Genomic DNA, 15281 nt, shown 5'->3' on the forward strand with positions numbered 1-15281 from the left:
TCGGCGACTATCACGTGACCACTGTAAGGAGCTGCTATTGGAGGGGCTCTGCGCATGCGTAAAGCAGTCGGCAGCTGACCAAACGCAGCGGACTCCGGAGGGTTTTTACCGAGTAAGTTGGTTGGTGTTTCCTCCCGGCTAGCTGTTTCTGATGGGCTCCATCTCCATGGCAGCGGGCCGACCGGTGCAGGTGTACCTGGACCTGCTGTCTCAGCCCTGCAGGGCGGTCTACATCCTGCTCACCTGTACCAAGATCCCGCACAAAGTCCACGCCGTGGCGCTGAGGAAAGGTGAGCTACAAACTAACCACGTCACTTGAGACAAGGCTGAAGTCGGCTTCCGATTCGGAAAACGGCTAAAGGGCCATTACACCCAATTTTTCTCTACTCTGACCATCTTTACGCTGCTCTAGCGCAAAAACTACAACAGCCACACTGTTCAGACCTGTTCTAGATTATTCTACTATAATAGCAGATCAAATAAAACACAGTGTGCTGAAAAAACATAAATCTGGCTTTGTTGAAGTTTCACAAATCTGGAAAAGGTTTCACAAATCCCAAACAAGGTTGTATGCAATCTGCTATTATAGTAGAATAATCTAGAACAGGTTTGAACGGTGTGGCTGTTGTAGTTTTTGAGCTAGAGCAGATTACAGATGGTCAGAGTAGAGAAAAATTGGGTGTAATGGCCCTTTAGCCGTTTTTGGAATCGGAAGCTAACTTCAGCCTCGTGTCACTGAGCAGGTAACCAGGTTCGGGTTAGTTTCCATAACTTCCTCCTATACACCAGAAACGGAATAAAACAAACGTACCAGAGAGTAGACGGAGCCGAACCAGCTGGTCAATGCGCAGAAACAGGTGGTCGGAACAGGCGCGTGCGTTAGTGTGATCTCTGTGATCAAAGGAATCACCCCCGTTATTAATCACAGTAACTGACCAGCTGAGCTGGTTTGGTTTGCTCCTTTCATCAGACAGGCAGCGTTGGTCATTTTGACTTATAGAAGGTGGATAATGTCATGTTCAGGTTGGGAAATGTTTAAGCTGAGCTGTACAGTGACTTTCACAAATCTAAGCTACTGATGTAAAGCATGTCTGATCCCGTGCTGAAGTTTCCATGGTTATCAAAATCAGCTGATCCTGACACCCCATCAGCTTTTGACTGCTGGTGGATTTAGTTTCTGTAGGTCAACAGAAATATTCAGGTGTCTGAAACGTTCCACCAGAAGATCTTCCTCTGGAGTCAGTCACATCTGGTTTATTTTTAACATGGAGTCAGTCGCATCTGGTTTATTTTAACCTGGAGTCAATTGCATCTGGTTTATTTTTAACCTGGAGTCAGTCACATCTGTTTTATTTTTAACCTGGAGTCAGTTGCATCTGGTTTATTTTTAACCTGGAGTCAGTCGCATCTGGTTTATTTTTAACCTGGAGTCAGTTGCATCTGGTTTATTTTTAACCTGGAGTCAGTCGCATCTGGTTTATTTTTAACCTGGAGTCAGTCGCATCTGGTTTATTTTTAACCTGGAGTCAGTCGCATCTGGTTTATTTTTAACCTGGAGTCAGTCGCATCTGGTTTATTTTTAACCTGGAGTCAGTCGCATCTGGTTTATTTTTAACCTGGAGTCAGTCGCATCTGGTTTATTTTTAACCTGGAGTCAGTCACATCTGGTTTATTTTTAACCTGGAGTCAGTCACATCTGGTTTATTTTTAACCTGGAGTCAGTCACATCTGTTTTAACCTGGAGTCAGTCACATCTGTTTTAACCTGGAGTCAGTCACATCTGTTTTAACCTGGAGTCAGTCACATCTGGTTTATTTTAACCTGGATTCAATTGCATCTGGTTTATTTTTAACCTGGAGTCAGTCACATCTGGTTTATTTTAACTTGTAGTCAGTTGCATCTGGTTTATTTTTAACCTGGAGTCAGTCACATCTGTTTCATTTTAACCTGGAGTCAGTCGCATCTGGTTTATTTTTAACCTGGAGCCAGTCACATCTGGTTTATTTTAACTTGTAGTCAGTTGCATCTGGTTTATTTTTAACCTGGAGTCAGTCACATCTGTTTCATTTTAACCTGGAGTCAGTCAAATCTGGTTTATTTTAACCTGGAGTCAATTGCATCTGGTTTATTTTTAACCTGGAGTCAGTCACATCTGTTTTATTTTACCCTGGAGTCAGTCGCATCTGGTTTTATTTTAACCTGGAGTCAGTCGCATCTGGTTTATTTTTAACCTGGAGTCAGTCACATCTGGTTTATTTTTTAACCTGGAGTCAGTCACATCTGGTTTATTTTAACCTGGAGTCAGTCGCATCTGGTTTATTTTTAACCTGGAGTCAGTCGCATCTGGTTTATTTTTAACCTGGAGTCAGTCGCATCTGGTTTATTTTTAACCTGGAGTCAGTCACATCTGGTTTATTTTAACCTGGAGTCAATTGCATCTGGTTTATTTCAACCTGGAGTCAGTCACATCTGGTTTATTTTAACCTGGAGTCAATCACATCTGTTTTATTTTAACCTGGAGTCAGTCGCATCTGGTTTGTTTTTAACCTGGAGTCAGTCGCATCTGGTTTGTTTTTAACCTGGAGTCAGTCGCATCTGGTTTATTTTAACCTGGAGTCAGTCACATCTGGTTTAATTTTAACCTGGAGTCAGTCACATCTGTTTCATTTTAACCTGGAGTCAATTGCATCTGGTTTATTTTTAATCTGGAGTCAGTCACATCTGTTTTATTTTACCCTGGAGTCAGTCGCATCTGGTTTTATTTTAACCTGGAGTCAGTCGCATCTGGTTTAATTTTAACCTGGAGTCAGTCACATCTGTTTCATTTTAACCTGGAGTCAATTGCATCTGGTTTATTTTTAACCTGGAGTCAGTCACATCTGTTTTATTTTACCCTGGAGTCAGTCGCATCTGGTTTTATTTTAACCTGGAGTCAGTCGCATCTGGTTTATTTTTAACCTGGAGTCAGTCGCATCTGTTTTATTTTAACCTGGAGTCAGTCACATCTGGTTTATTTTAACCTGGAGTCAGTCACATCTGGTTTATTTTAACCTGGAGTCAGTCGCATCTGGTTTATTTTTAACCTGGAGTCAGTCGCATCTGGTTTATTTTTAACCTGGAGTCAGTCGCATCTGGTTTATTTTTAACCTGGAGTCAGTCGCATCTGGTTTATTTTTAACCTGGAGTCAGTCACATCTGGTTTATTTTTAACCTGGATTCAGTCACATCTGGTTTATTTTTAACCTGGAGTCAGTCACATCTGGTTTATTTTTAACCTGGAGTCAGTCACATCTGGTTTATTTTTAACCTGGAGTTAGTCACATCTGGTTTATTTTAAACGCTTTGCTGACTTCTGATGTTTTCAGGAGAACATCGAACTCCAGAATTTACAAACATGAACTTGATGCAGAAGGTCCCAGTTCTGGTGGACAGTGGTTTCATCCTTACTGAAAGGTGTACACACACACACACACACACACACACACACACACACACACACACACACACATCTAACAAACCTCCTCAATCTGCTTCTTTGTCCTCGAGTGTTGTCAAAGGTGCTTTTCTGTGTTTTATTTTCATCAGATGTGATCGATTAGAGATTAGCTGGTTAGTAGAAAGTAAAGATGAAGAGCTGTTGAAACTTCACACAGGCCATCGATTACTTCTTCATTATAACGTTTCTCTAGTTTCATTAAAGGAGACATTTTAGTTCTCTGGACTCCAGTGAAGCGATTTCAGCAGTTTTATTCTCGACAGTTTCAGTACCTTCCACAATGAGCCGATTCAGGGCGGTCATTCAAAAAACTTTAGCTAGCCACGCCCACCTGTCTTCTGATTGGTTGGGAACTGTGTACAATTCTTGTGACCAAAGTCTGACCGTGTTAAGAGTTTTGCAGTTTGTCCAAATCTCACTAGCTTTCATATTTATGACTAGATGGTTCCAGGTTTAGTGATAGTGGCACTGCTGCTAGAAAAGGTTGTAGGTTCAAATCCCGGGATTTGCATGCTTCTAACCCACAAACCCTTCTGATTGAATCTGCTAAATGAATAAACATAAATAACTGACTTTCACGTGTACTTGGGTGTTTTATTACATGGTCAGTTGTGATTGTTAACCTGTAACTAAAGCAAATCTACCCGTTTTCAGCTCGCTAGTCTGGCAGTCAGGGCTGGTTTTGTCCTCTCCAGATGAAAGGACTATCCTGTTCCAGTAGAACCACCTGTACATCCCATCCAGAATGTTCCATCCAAATATTCATGGTGGTGTCATCAGTCCCTCAGGTGGTTATCTTACCCGCCTGTTTACCTGTTGCAGCGATGCCATTCTGAAGTACCTGGCAACGCAGTACGATGTCCCTGAGCACTGGTATCCACGGCAACCACAGCAGCGGGCCCGTGTGGACGAGTACACGGCCTGGCATCACACAAACACACGTGCACACGCCGCTAAAGTTTTCATACTGGAGGTAAACACCCACTTCCTGTAACCCGCCCCCCTCTGTGACCTCTTCCCCTGACATAATCAGACTCCGCCCACGCAGGTGTTGCTGCCCAGGCACATGGGCTCAGCGGTGGACAAGGTGGCTTTGAATAATGCACTTTCAAACCTCAAAAACACGCTGGACAAACTGGAGACCATGTTCCTTCGCCGGCAGCCATTCCTCTGTGGCGATGACATCACTGTGGCTGATCTGCTTGCCATCTGTGAGCTCATGCAGGTGAGATCAGTCAAGAGGGCAGGGACTGGGTTGTTTCTGAGCATGCTCAGTGTTTTGTCTGCAGCCTCTAGGAGCCGGGCGGGACATCTTGAAGGACCACCCACAGCTGCAGCGCTGGAGGAGCCGCGTCCAATCAGCTGTTGGCAAGTCATTTGATGAAGCACATGCCGTGCTCTACGCCTTAAGAGACCGCCGCCAAGCCAAAATGTGATGTCAGAGGGGGCGGAGCCTCTCAGTCAGAAGGAAATGATAGTTAAACATCATTCATCCTCCCACCCTGAAGAATCAGCTGGGTTCTAATCCAGTCGGCAATCTTTAACACCTTTAATTGCACTTAATGCACTTTTAAAAGTCGTAACAAAAATAGAAATAAATCTGCAAATTCTCATTTCCTGTCTCTGAGTGGTTCCTCTGAGTTCAGAGCTCTTCTGGTCCATGTGAGCTCCATCAGAACCGTGATCTACTCTGGCATTCATCACTGTCAAACTGAATCAGACAACAAACTTTCATCAAATAAACTTACAAATAAAAAACTAAACAGCAGCTTTGAGTCCTCTAGACGGGGACAGGAGGCGAAGCCTGGCTTCGCTTGGCTGGGGGTGGGGCCAGCTCTTCGCCATCCCCTCTTCCTCGTTTTCTTGTCATTTTTTCTGATGACTCCACTTCCTGTTGGTGGGAGGAGCCAGTCAGGTTGACATGGAGTCACTGCAGGAATACTGAATGTGCTTGTATGTGTGGTTACCTGTGCAGCAGGTGGAGGAGCGTCTCCTGATGGGTACATGAGCCGACGAGCCGTCTCCAGCATCAGCTGATCCTGCAACCACCAGTCAGTCAATGGTGTTGGGCTTCAAAGGTTACAGTCGATTACCTGTATGGGTTAGGGTCAACCCACTGACACGCGTGTTACAAACTCGAGTCGCCGTGACATCAAACGTTCTGAAACGGACACAACAAACCTACAGACAGCTGATCTGCCTCTGAAGCTCAAACACTTCTAATTGGTCAAGCATGGAAAAGATCTGTAGAGGGCAGTGCTTGGATCAGTGCCAACCAATGGGAGGGGTGGAATACATTTTCATGTTTTAAATAGGTTTAAAGTTTTTTTATCCCAGACACACCTGGAAATTCTGCTACAAAGCCTTTAATACCCAAACCCAATACCCATGATGCACCTGGAAAAACTGGAGACTGAAGTAGTGCATGTCAGGCAGAGGTAGTACAGGTGCGTTAGCATAGTTCTAGCACACGGGTGTTGGAACAAGTATAGCATTGGTGTGCCAACACATAGTACAGGTGTGTTAATACAGGTGTGGTAGTGAGGCTGCAGGAGCTACCTTTAACCAGTACAGGTGTGTTAATACAGGTGTGGTAGTGAGACTGCAGGAGCTACCTTTAACCAGTACAGGTGTGTTAATACAGGTGTGGTAGTGAGACTGCAGGAGCTACCTTTAACCAGTACAGGTGTGTTAATACAGGTGTGGTAGTGAGGCTGCAGGAGCTACCTTTAACCAGTACAGGTGTGTTAATACAGGTGTGGTAGTGAGGCTGCAGGAGCTACCTTTAACCAGTACAGGTGTGTTAATACAGGTGTGGTAGTGAGGCTGCAGGAGCTACCTTTAACCAGTACAGGTGTGTTAATACAGGTGTGGTAGTGAGGCTGCAGGAGCTACCTTTAACCAGTACAGGTGTGTTAATACAGGTGTGGTAGTGAGGCTGCAGGAGCTGACTTTAACCAGTACTGGTGTGTTAATACAGGTGTGGTAGTGAGGCTGCAGGAGCTACCTTTAACCAGTACTGGTGTGTTAATACAGGTGTGGTAGTGAGGCTGCAGGAGCTACCTTTAACCAGTACAGGTGTGTTTAATACAGGTGTGGTAGTGAGGCTGCAGGAGCTACCTTTAACCAGTACTGGTGTGTTAATACAGGTGTGGTAGTGAGGCTGCAGGAGCTACCTTTAACCAGTACTGGTGCGTTAACACAGGTGTGGTAGTGAGGCTGCAGGAGCTACCTTTAACCAGTACAGGTGCGTTAACACAGGTGTGGTAGTGAGGCTGCAGGAGCTACCTTTAACCAGTACAGGTGCGTTAAGACAGGTGTGGTAGTGAGGCTGCAGGAGCTACCTTTAACCAGTACAGGTGCGTTAATACAGGTGTGGTAGTGAGGCTGCAGGAGCTACCTTTAACCAGTACAGGTGCGTTAATACAGGTGTGGTAGTGAGGCTGCAGGAGCTACCTTTAACCAGTACTGGTGCGTTAATACAGGTGTGGTAGTGAGGCTGCAGGAGCTACCTTTAACCAGTACTGGTGCGTTAATACAGGTGTGGTAGTGAGGCTGCAGGAGCTACCTTTAACCAGTACTGGTGCGTTAACACAGGTGTGGTAGTGAGGCTGCAGGAGCTACCTTTAACCAGTACTGGTGCGTTAACACAGGTGTGGTAGTGAGGCTGCAGGAGCTACCTTTAACCAGTACTGGTGCGTTAATACAGGTGTGGTAGTGAGGCTGCAGGAGCTACCTTTAACCAGTACAGGTGCGTTAAGACAGGTGTGGTAGTGAGGCTGCAGGAGCTACCTTTAACCAGTACAGGTGTGTTAATACAGGTGTGGTAGTGAGGCTGCAGGAGCTACCTTTAACCAGGGGTGCTGGAGCGCTTCACGGATAGTCATCCTCTTGCTAGGATCGACCTCAAGCAGCTTTCTCACCACATCTTTAGCTGAAACAAAGAAACAAATGTTGCTCAACCTGATCAATCCTCAGCTAAACAGAAAATAGGTGCAGCTGTGGATTTCTTACCTTGGTCAGAGACGTTTTTCCACTTGGACGGGACCATGGTGAACTCTCCTCTGATGATCTGTTCTGTGACTGATAGTTTGCTGAAGTTCTCGTGGAATGGAGTGTAGCCGCTCAGGCTGTTAGACACACAAACTGGTCAGAGACAGAGGAGACACAGGTGAGACAGGTGTGGCTGAGAGAGGAGGAGCCTACCAGACAAAAAGCAAGACTCCAAGGCTCCAGGCGTCCACCGCAATTCCGTAGCCGGTGGTGGAGGCGTGGGTGAGGACTTCCGGAGCCACGTAGTATGGAGTCCCACACAAAGTCCGCACGAGGGCCGCCTCCTCCAGGATCCTGGACTGGTTAAAGTCTGTCACCTAACAGACACGTGTTGTTACACCTGGACAGGATCATAAGAGGACAACAAAGAGGAATGTTTACCTTTATGAGACAAACGTCCTCGTTAGATGCTAGCAGAATGTTCTCTGGCTTCAGGTCTCGATGGATTATCCCATTATCGTGGAGATACTGAGAAAACAAAAACACACTCAGTAAGCTACAGGGCCATACTTGTCTACAGGTTGCCATTGCAACGGCAGCAGGTCTCACCTGAACAGCACAAAGCATCTGATAGAAATAAAGTTTAGCCACGTCTTCCTCCAGCTTTTGGTGAAGTTTTACTCTGTGAAAGAGCTCTCCCCCCTCCATCCTAACAAGGACACACACAGGGTCAATCAAGGACACACATACAGGATCAAACAAGGACACACATACAGGATCAAACAAGGACACACATACAGGGTCAATCAGGGTGACACATACAGGGTAAATCAAGGTCACACACAGGGTCAATCAAGGTCACACACACAGGGTCAATCAAGGTCACGTACAGGGTCAAACAAGGACATACACAGAGTCAATCAAGGTCTCACACACACACAGGGTCAATCAAGGTCACATATGGGGTCAATCAAGGTCACACACGGGGTCAATCAAGGTCACACACAGGGTCAATCAAGGTCACACACACAGGGTCAATCAAGGTCACATACAGGGTCAAACAAGGACATACACAGAGTCAATCAAGGTCTCACACACACACAGGGTCAATCAAGGTCACATACGAGGTAAATCAAGGTCACACACACAGGGTCAAACAAGGTCACACACCGGGGCAATCAAGGACACACACCGGGTCAATCAAGGTCACACAAAGGGTCAATCAGGGTGACATATACAGGGTCAATCAAGGTCACACATACAGGGTCAAGCAAGGTCATTTAAAGGGTCATTGAAGATCATGTAAAGGGTCAATCAGGGTCACACACAGGGTCAATCAAGGTCACATATGGGGTCAATCAAGGTCACACACACAGGGTCAATCAAGGGCACACACTGGGTCAATCAAGGTCACACACCGGGTCAATCAAGGTCACAGACATGGGGTCAATCAAGGTCACACACACACAGGGTCAATCAAGGTCACACACACGGGGTCAATAAAGGTCACACACACAAGGTCAAACAAGGTCACACAAGGTCACACACAGAGTCAATCAAGGTCACACAAAGGGTGAATCAAGGTCACACAGAGGGTCAATCAAGGTTACACACACAGGGTCAAACAAGGACACACACACACAGGACCAATCAAGGTCACACACAGGGTCAATCAAGGTCACACACAGGGTCAACCAAGGTCAAACACAGGGTCAATCAAGGTCACACACAGGGTCAAACAAGGTCACACACAGAGTCAATCAAGGTCACACACAGAGTCAATCAAGGTCTCACACACAGGGTCAATCAAGGTCACACACAGGGTCAATCAAGGTCACACACACACAGGGTCAAACAAGGACACACACACACACAGGGCCAATCAAGGTCACACACAGTGTCAATCAAGGTCACACAAAGGGTCAATCAAGGTCACACACACAGGGTCAATCAAGGTCACACACACAGGGTCAAACAAGGTCACACACACAGGGTCAAACAAGGACACACACAGGGTCGATCAAGGACACACACAGGGTCAAACAAGGTCACACACAGGGTCAATCAAGGACACATACAGGGTCAATCAAGGTCGCATAGGTAATGTCAGGGTTTCACTCACAGCTCCAGTATGATGTAGTAACTGTCCTCCGTCTGATAAAAGTCCTCTGTCTTTATGAGACAAGGCTGGAGGGAGGACACAATCAAACACCATGAGAAAACAGAGGAGAACATGAAGACATGTTTAGGGTTGGTGTGACTCACGTGGTCAACCAGCTTTAGGATCTTGATCTCCGTCTCTGCGTTTCGGGTCGCCGTCTGGATTTGGGTAAATAAACAGATTAGCCATGTTTACATGCGCCAAATTAATTGGATTGAATGCCCAATCAGATAAAAAAACTCTACATGTAAACATGTCAATTGGAATGTTCTGATCCAATTCGGCCCGATCGAAATTTGTCCGATCATCATTCCGATTGACGTGCACGTACACAGCCACTCAGATAATAATGCCCACTGTGCATGTGTGTGCAACAGCTAGTGAGCTCCCCGCTGTCATTTGGACTACCCGACTTAAATAAATGACGGCCTAATTAACGAGCGCCGGCTTTTAAATATGAAGGCAAGCCGTCTCGTTTCTGTAATATCTAATCCAGAGCTTTCATTTGGTGGAAGTAAAATAAAAATCTGATTATTGCACTGTAAATGATGGGTAGTTTACATCTTACTTATGAACCATAAAATGTGAGATTCCATAGAAATATGAAATAATAATCTGATGGATCTTTGAATATTTCAACCAGAAAATCAGAACTTTTTATTGCAGGGATTAAGCGACACTTCGTATTAACGCCGAGGAAAGAGAGAGAGTCAGGTTTAAAATAGTTAAGAAATTTATTTCTACACAATTTAAACAAGACTAACTTTAACACTCTGTGTACTGATGGACGAAGGTGGAGTGAGACGTGATATGATGGTGGTGTGTGTGTGGTGTGTTATTCAGAACCAGCGGATCCGGAGAAGCGGTTAGTTCTGAGTGGGAGTGAATGTTTCGCTCTAAACTTTAGTCGGAGATTTGTAACACACATGAAACGCCATCGGTCGGTCTACGTACCCAGAGGAAGCCTCCGTTAGATCCAGAATGCTGAGGTCTTTGTGGACCCTCTGTTGTACCGAAGCCGGTAGAAAAGCAGCGGTGCCGACCAAACTAGTCTTGGAATGCTTCCGGGTCACGACAGGTTATCACTGGCGTCTCCGAGACCCTGAAGGGGTCGTGAGGTTCAGCTTTTATTCTGAAGGAACCGTTGTGGTCAGGTGTAAGGTGCAACAGATTTTATCCAGCTTGTCGAGGTTCTTTATGGCTGAAGAGGAAGTCCGGATGGCCGGTCCGAGACTTCTCTAGAACGCTTGAACTAAAGAAAAGGTGGCGTGTGATAGTTTTTATAATTGTCATATTTTGGTTTACTGGCGAATCAGAACTTGACATGCAAAAGAGGGTTTATACAAACGCCACAGATAACCACGCCTAGCCAGAAACGAAGGCTCTGATTGGGTCAGACAAAGGGAAATGTGTCATGTGACTTTAGCATTACGTGTCTTTAGTGTCTAGTGCAAATGTCCAGGATTATAATTACTTGTAAAATACTAATGATCACAGGATTATAATATCAAGTACTAACATTGTCATTTCACAGATTGATTGAACATTGGGCTCACATTATTGTTAGTAATAACAAAGTTATTGATCGTGTGTTTATCACAAGAGTTCTTCGTCTTCGCTGTAACAGAGGTGAAGCAGTTCAGATGAGCAGAGTGCATGAAAGACCTTGGCCACTATCTCATGTAGATCAGCCTGTCAGAGACTTTATGTCTCTGCTCAAGCAGACGCAGCAGATCATGGCCTTTAGGTCAAAAACAGGACATTCATGACGCTACAGCACAAATCATTTGACAAACATGTTCAAGTCTGTAGTGGAAACACGCAAATTCATTTCGGGTTTGCAGTACGGATCCCCGTTTCTGTGAAGGCAGCAGCTGTTTCTGCAGCAGGTGGATGGAGACGTGGTAAAGAAGACCAGGTAACATCGGTTACACACACCTGGTTTGAGTTTAAGGAGGCTGATGTTGGGTATAAACACATACTCCGTTAAATATTCTGGGCGACTAACTGTGTAGAAGCACATTAACGCAGATGAGATGTGGTTCGTTGAGGAACACATAATGAACACATGAGGAACACACGATGAACACATGAGGAACACACGATGAACACATGAGGAACACATGAGGAACAGATGATGAACACAGGAGGAACACACGATGAACACATGAGGAACACATGATGAACACAGGAGGAACACACGATGAACACATGAGGAACACATGATGAACACAGGAGGAACACACGATGAACACACGATGAACACACAAGGAACACATGAGGAACACATGATGAACACACAATGAACACACGAGGAACACATGATGAACACATGAGGAACACATGATTAACACACAATGAACACATGAACAGATGATGAACACATGAGGAACACATGAGGAACACATGAACAGATGATGAACACACGAGGAACACACGAACAGATGATGAACACACGGGGAACACACAATGAACACATGAGGAACACATGAACATATGATGAACACATGATGAACACATGAGGAACACACGATGAACACATGAGGAACACATGAACACATGAGGAACACATGAAGAACACACAATGAACACATGAGGAACACACGATGAACACATGATGAACACACGATGAACACATGAGGAACACACGATGAACACATGAGGAACACATGAGGAACAGATGATGAACACAGGAGGAACACACGATGAACACATGAGGAACACATGATGAACACAGGAGGAACACACGATGAACACATGAGGAACACATGATGAACACAGGAGGAACACACGATGAACACACGATGAACACACAAGGAACACATGAGGAACACATGATGAACACACAATGAACACACGAGGAACACATGATGAACACATGAGGAACACATGATTAACACACAATGAACACATGAACAGATGATGAACACATGAGGAACACATGAGGAACACATGAACAGATGATGAACACACGAGGAACACACGAACAGATGATGAACACACGGGGAACACACAATGAACACATGAGGAACACATGAACATATGATGAACACATGATGAACACATGAGGAACACACGATGAACACATGAGGAACACATGAACACATGAGGAACACATGAGGAACACATGAAGAACACACAATGAACACATGAGGAACACACGATGAACACATGATGAACACACGAGGATCACAGGCTTCCAGACTTTCTGAACATCTCCTGTTATTTAGTTTGAACCACATTTTCAGCTGATTGTCACATTTTATTAGTAATAAACCACAACAGAGCTCAGTAATAACACGAGTCTGACCCCCCGACCCCCGTCACGTCAGACCCGCGGACCAGCTGATCAAGAGGCAGAGACAAGGATGACCCGCCCTTATTTTAATATCGTCTGCAATAAAACACAGCAAAGCGTAAATCTGCAGTTATTCACTGAAGAAAACGTAACTTCTGAGCAAAATAAAAACATTAAATTGATTAATTTAATCAGGAAAGCAGCAAGAACTGTTTTTCTTTTCGTTTCATGAGTTTGTTTACTTTTTTTTTTGGGAAAGAAAACTCTGTGCACCTATTTTTAATCTCACGGCACAATCGGACCGTTTCAGTTCGTGTCCATGTAAACAGATATTCGGGAGTTCCGATCAACCAGGATTTGAATTGGATTAGGGAAATTTGGTGCAGGTAAACGTGGCTATTGTTGTCCTCTCACCTGTCTCACCACTCGGACACCATGTTTGTAGCCCTGAAGACACGTGTAAGCAGTGTTGGGAACGTTACTTTTAAAAAGTAATTAGTTATAGTTACTGATTACTTTGTCAAAAAAGTAACTCAGTTACTAACTGAGTTACGAGATTATAAAAGTAACTAATTACCAAGAAAAATAACTAATTAGTTACTTTTTTCATTAAAGAATGCTAGAAAAATGGGTTCCCCTCTTAATAAAACTTACTTAATTTACTATAAATAGTGAAATATAAGTGACTTAAGACTGGAACATAGTAACAGAAACTACGTTTTGATAAAAGAAGACGGTAATTAATTAGTTTGCTCGTTACTGAAAAATATTTTTTTTATTTACGCGGTTATTTTAAACGGCGTTATTCCCATCACTGCTCTGGTGGGTCTACAGCATGCTGAGACAGTGAGAACACTGAGGGTCTCCGTCCACCCGGCCAATCATCATCGTGTTTGTAAGCGCGTTACCGACACCTCTCTCTCCCTGGCTGCAGCTGAAGTGTGGCGGTCAGAAAGCCTCACACTGTTGCTCAACATTTGACAAGCACATAGTAACATACAACCTTCCGTTCCCAGTAACGGTAACGGCGTTCCAACAGTGGGAAAAGTACTTAATTAGATTATTCCGTTACCTAAAAAAGAATGCTGTTACATTTAAACGCCGTTACTCCCAACACTGCTTGCAACAGGAAGGCAGGGGGAGAGAGTGGGGGAGGAAGTAGATGACTCACCCCCTCAGACTGGAAGTTCTTCTTATTGATGATTTTCACAGCGACCTTCCTGCAGGTGGATCTCTCAAAGGCCAGTCGCACCTCACCACACACACCTCTGAAACACACACCTGTCCGCGTCACCTTCAGAGGCTCCAGGAACGTTCCCCAGCTACGCTAACGACCCCGTTACTTCCTCCTCACACAGAATTAGATGAGAGTCACCGGCGTGTGATGGCTGGTGGGGCTAGGCGGGTCCCGCTGTGACGGACACGGTCAGGTTCTGATCAAACCAATAAGGATCATTGAATAATACTCACGTTCCGATCCGCCGGGTCAGCACATATTTCTCCCGGAGACCGACGGGTAGACTGGACTGGTCGTCTGACATCAAGTCAATGAAGACAAAAACTGCAGAGAGACACCAGGTGAGTGGGGCGGGGCCAGAGGACAGGTGAGACGGCTGAGAACAGCTGAGTCACCTCGGTTCCGTTGCTCCGCCAGAGACAGAACGGAGTTGTTGACCAGAGGTAGTTTCCTCTTTTTACCGACCAGAACTCCGTCCACAAAGGTTCCGTTGTTACTGTAGTCTTCGACGAAGACCTCAGAACCGTCCTGATGGACAGACGAGCACCAGAGACACAAACTGTGATGATCCAGAAGTCACAGCCTCACTCACCAAACGCTCGTAGAAAAATTCCTAAATTCCTTCCTATGGACAAAATGTTGAAGGTTCGTACGAACGGCCAAAACACCGATTTACGAAACATGCGGTGGCCTCTCGTACGCACGTTCCTCCGCACTCCGCCTGACGATGAGTCCCACCTGTGCGTACCCAGGTGCTCGTGTCCGCTCACCGTCATTTACATACAAAAGCACCCTCAATTAACCATATTTGGTCATGCTACATCCTCAGCACGTGAGGGCTTCCCTGCGTTCTACCCGGAAAAAAGAAAACTTGCGAGATCGAGACGCCGGCTGCAAAAGAGCCAAACAAGTTGGTCGGGACAGAGGAGAGGTTCCTGCCGGGAACAAATAAAAACTTTAATCTGATAAATCGTAGAGTGACTAGTTGCCATTTACATTTTACGTTTAAGGAGTCGTTCTGGGCGGAGTTGGTTTAGTTTGGAGCGCAGCCTCTCACAGGGTATCTGCAGGTTTAAGGGAGCCAAATTTAAGAGTT

General features: G+C 45.2%; 2 protein-coding genes across 3 annotated transcripts in view; one reads left to right on the plus strand and one right to left on the minus strand.

The window, feature by feature from the left end:
- Positions 1–33: 33 nt before the first annotated feature.
- On the plus strand, positions 34–5109 carry gstt2 (glutathione S-transferase theta 2). Its single transcript, XM_015960414.3, has 5 exons — positions 34–290; positions 3366–3453; positions 4319–4469; positions 4545–4721; positions 4786–5109. Exons 1-5 carry the CDS (start codon positions 152–154, stop codon positions 4930–4932), a joined length of 702 nt encoding a protein of 233 aa, XP_015815900.3. The 5' UTR covers positions 34–151; the 3' UTR covers positions 4933–5109.
- chek2 (checkpoint kinase 2) overlaps positions 5022–15281 on the minus strand; it is a 19237-nt gene continuing 8977 nt past the window's right edge. Inside the window, exons 4-15 of one of the 2 annotated variants that reach the window (XM_015960410.3) lie at positions 14581–14713; positions 14419–14509; positions 14120–14216; positions 9755–9808; positions 9612–9676; positions 8099–8198; positions 7931–8017; positions 7703–7866; positions 7511–7626; positions 7345–7430; positions 5464–5535; positions 5022–5387 (exon numbers count right to left, since the gene is read on the minus strand). In XM_015960410.3, the coding sequence (XP_015815896.3) occupies positions 5277–5387; positions 5464–5535; positions 7345–7430; positions 7511–7626; positions 7703–7866; positions 7931–8017; positions 8099–8198; positions 9612–9676; positions 9755–9808; positions 14120–14216; positions 14419–14509; positions 14581–14713 (1176 nt within the window). In that variant the 3' untranslated portion in view covers positions 5022–5276. Of the gene's footprint in view, positions 5388–5463; positions 5658–7344; positions 7431–7510; positions 7627–7702; positions 7867–7930; positions 8018–8098; positions 8199–9611; positions 9677–9754; positions 9809–14119; positions 14217–14418; positions 14510–14580; positions 14714–15281 lie in introns of those variants that run through there. The other variant, XM_054730325.2, reaches the window with a different exon arrangement.

The sequence above is a fragment of the Nothobranchius furzeri genome, chromosome 10, assembly GCF_043380555.1.
Source record: "Nothobranchius furzeri strain GRZ-AD chromosome 10, NfurGRZ-RIMD1, whole genome shotgun sequence".
NCBI lineage: Eukaryota > Metazoa > Chordata > Actinopteri > Cyprinodontiformes > Nothobranchiidae > Nothobranchius > Nothobranchius furzeri.

Coding starts and splice junctions, on each gene's coding strand:
- gstt2 (XM_015960414.3), top strand. CDS start 152: ATGGGCTCCATCTCCATGGCAGCGGGCCGACCGGTGCAGGTGTACCTG. Junction 291..3,365: donor CGCCGTGGCGCTGAGGAAAG/GTGAGCTACAAA, acceptor TGATGTTTTCAG/GAGAACATCGAACTCCAGAA. Junction 4,722..4,785: donor CCATCTGTGAGCTCATGCAG/GTGAGATCAGTC, acceptor TTTTGTCTGCAG/CCTCTAGGAGCCGGGCGGGA.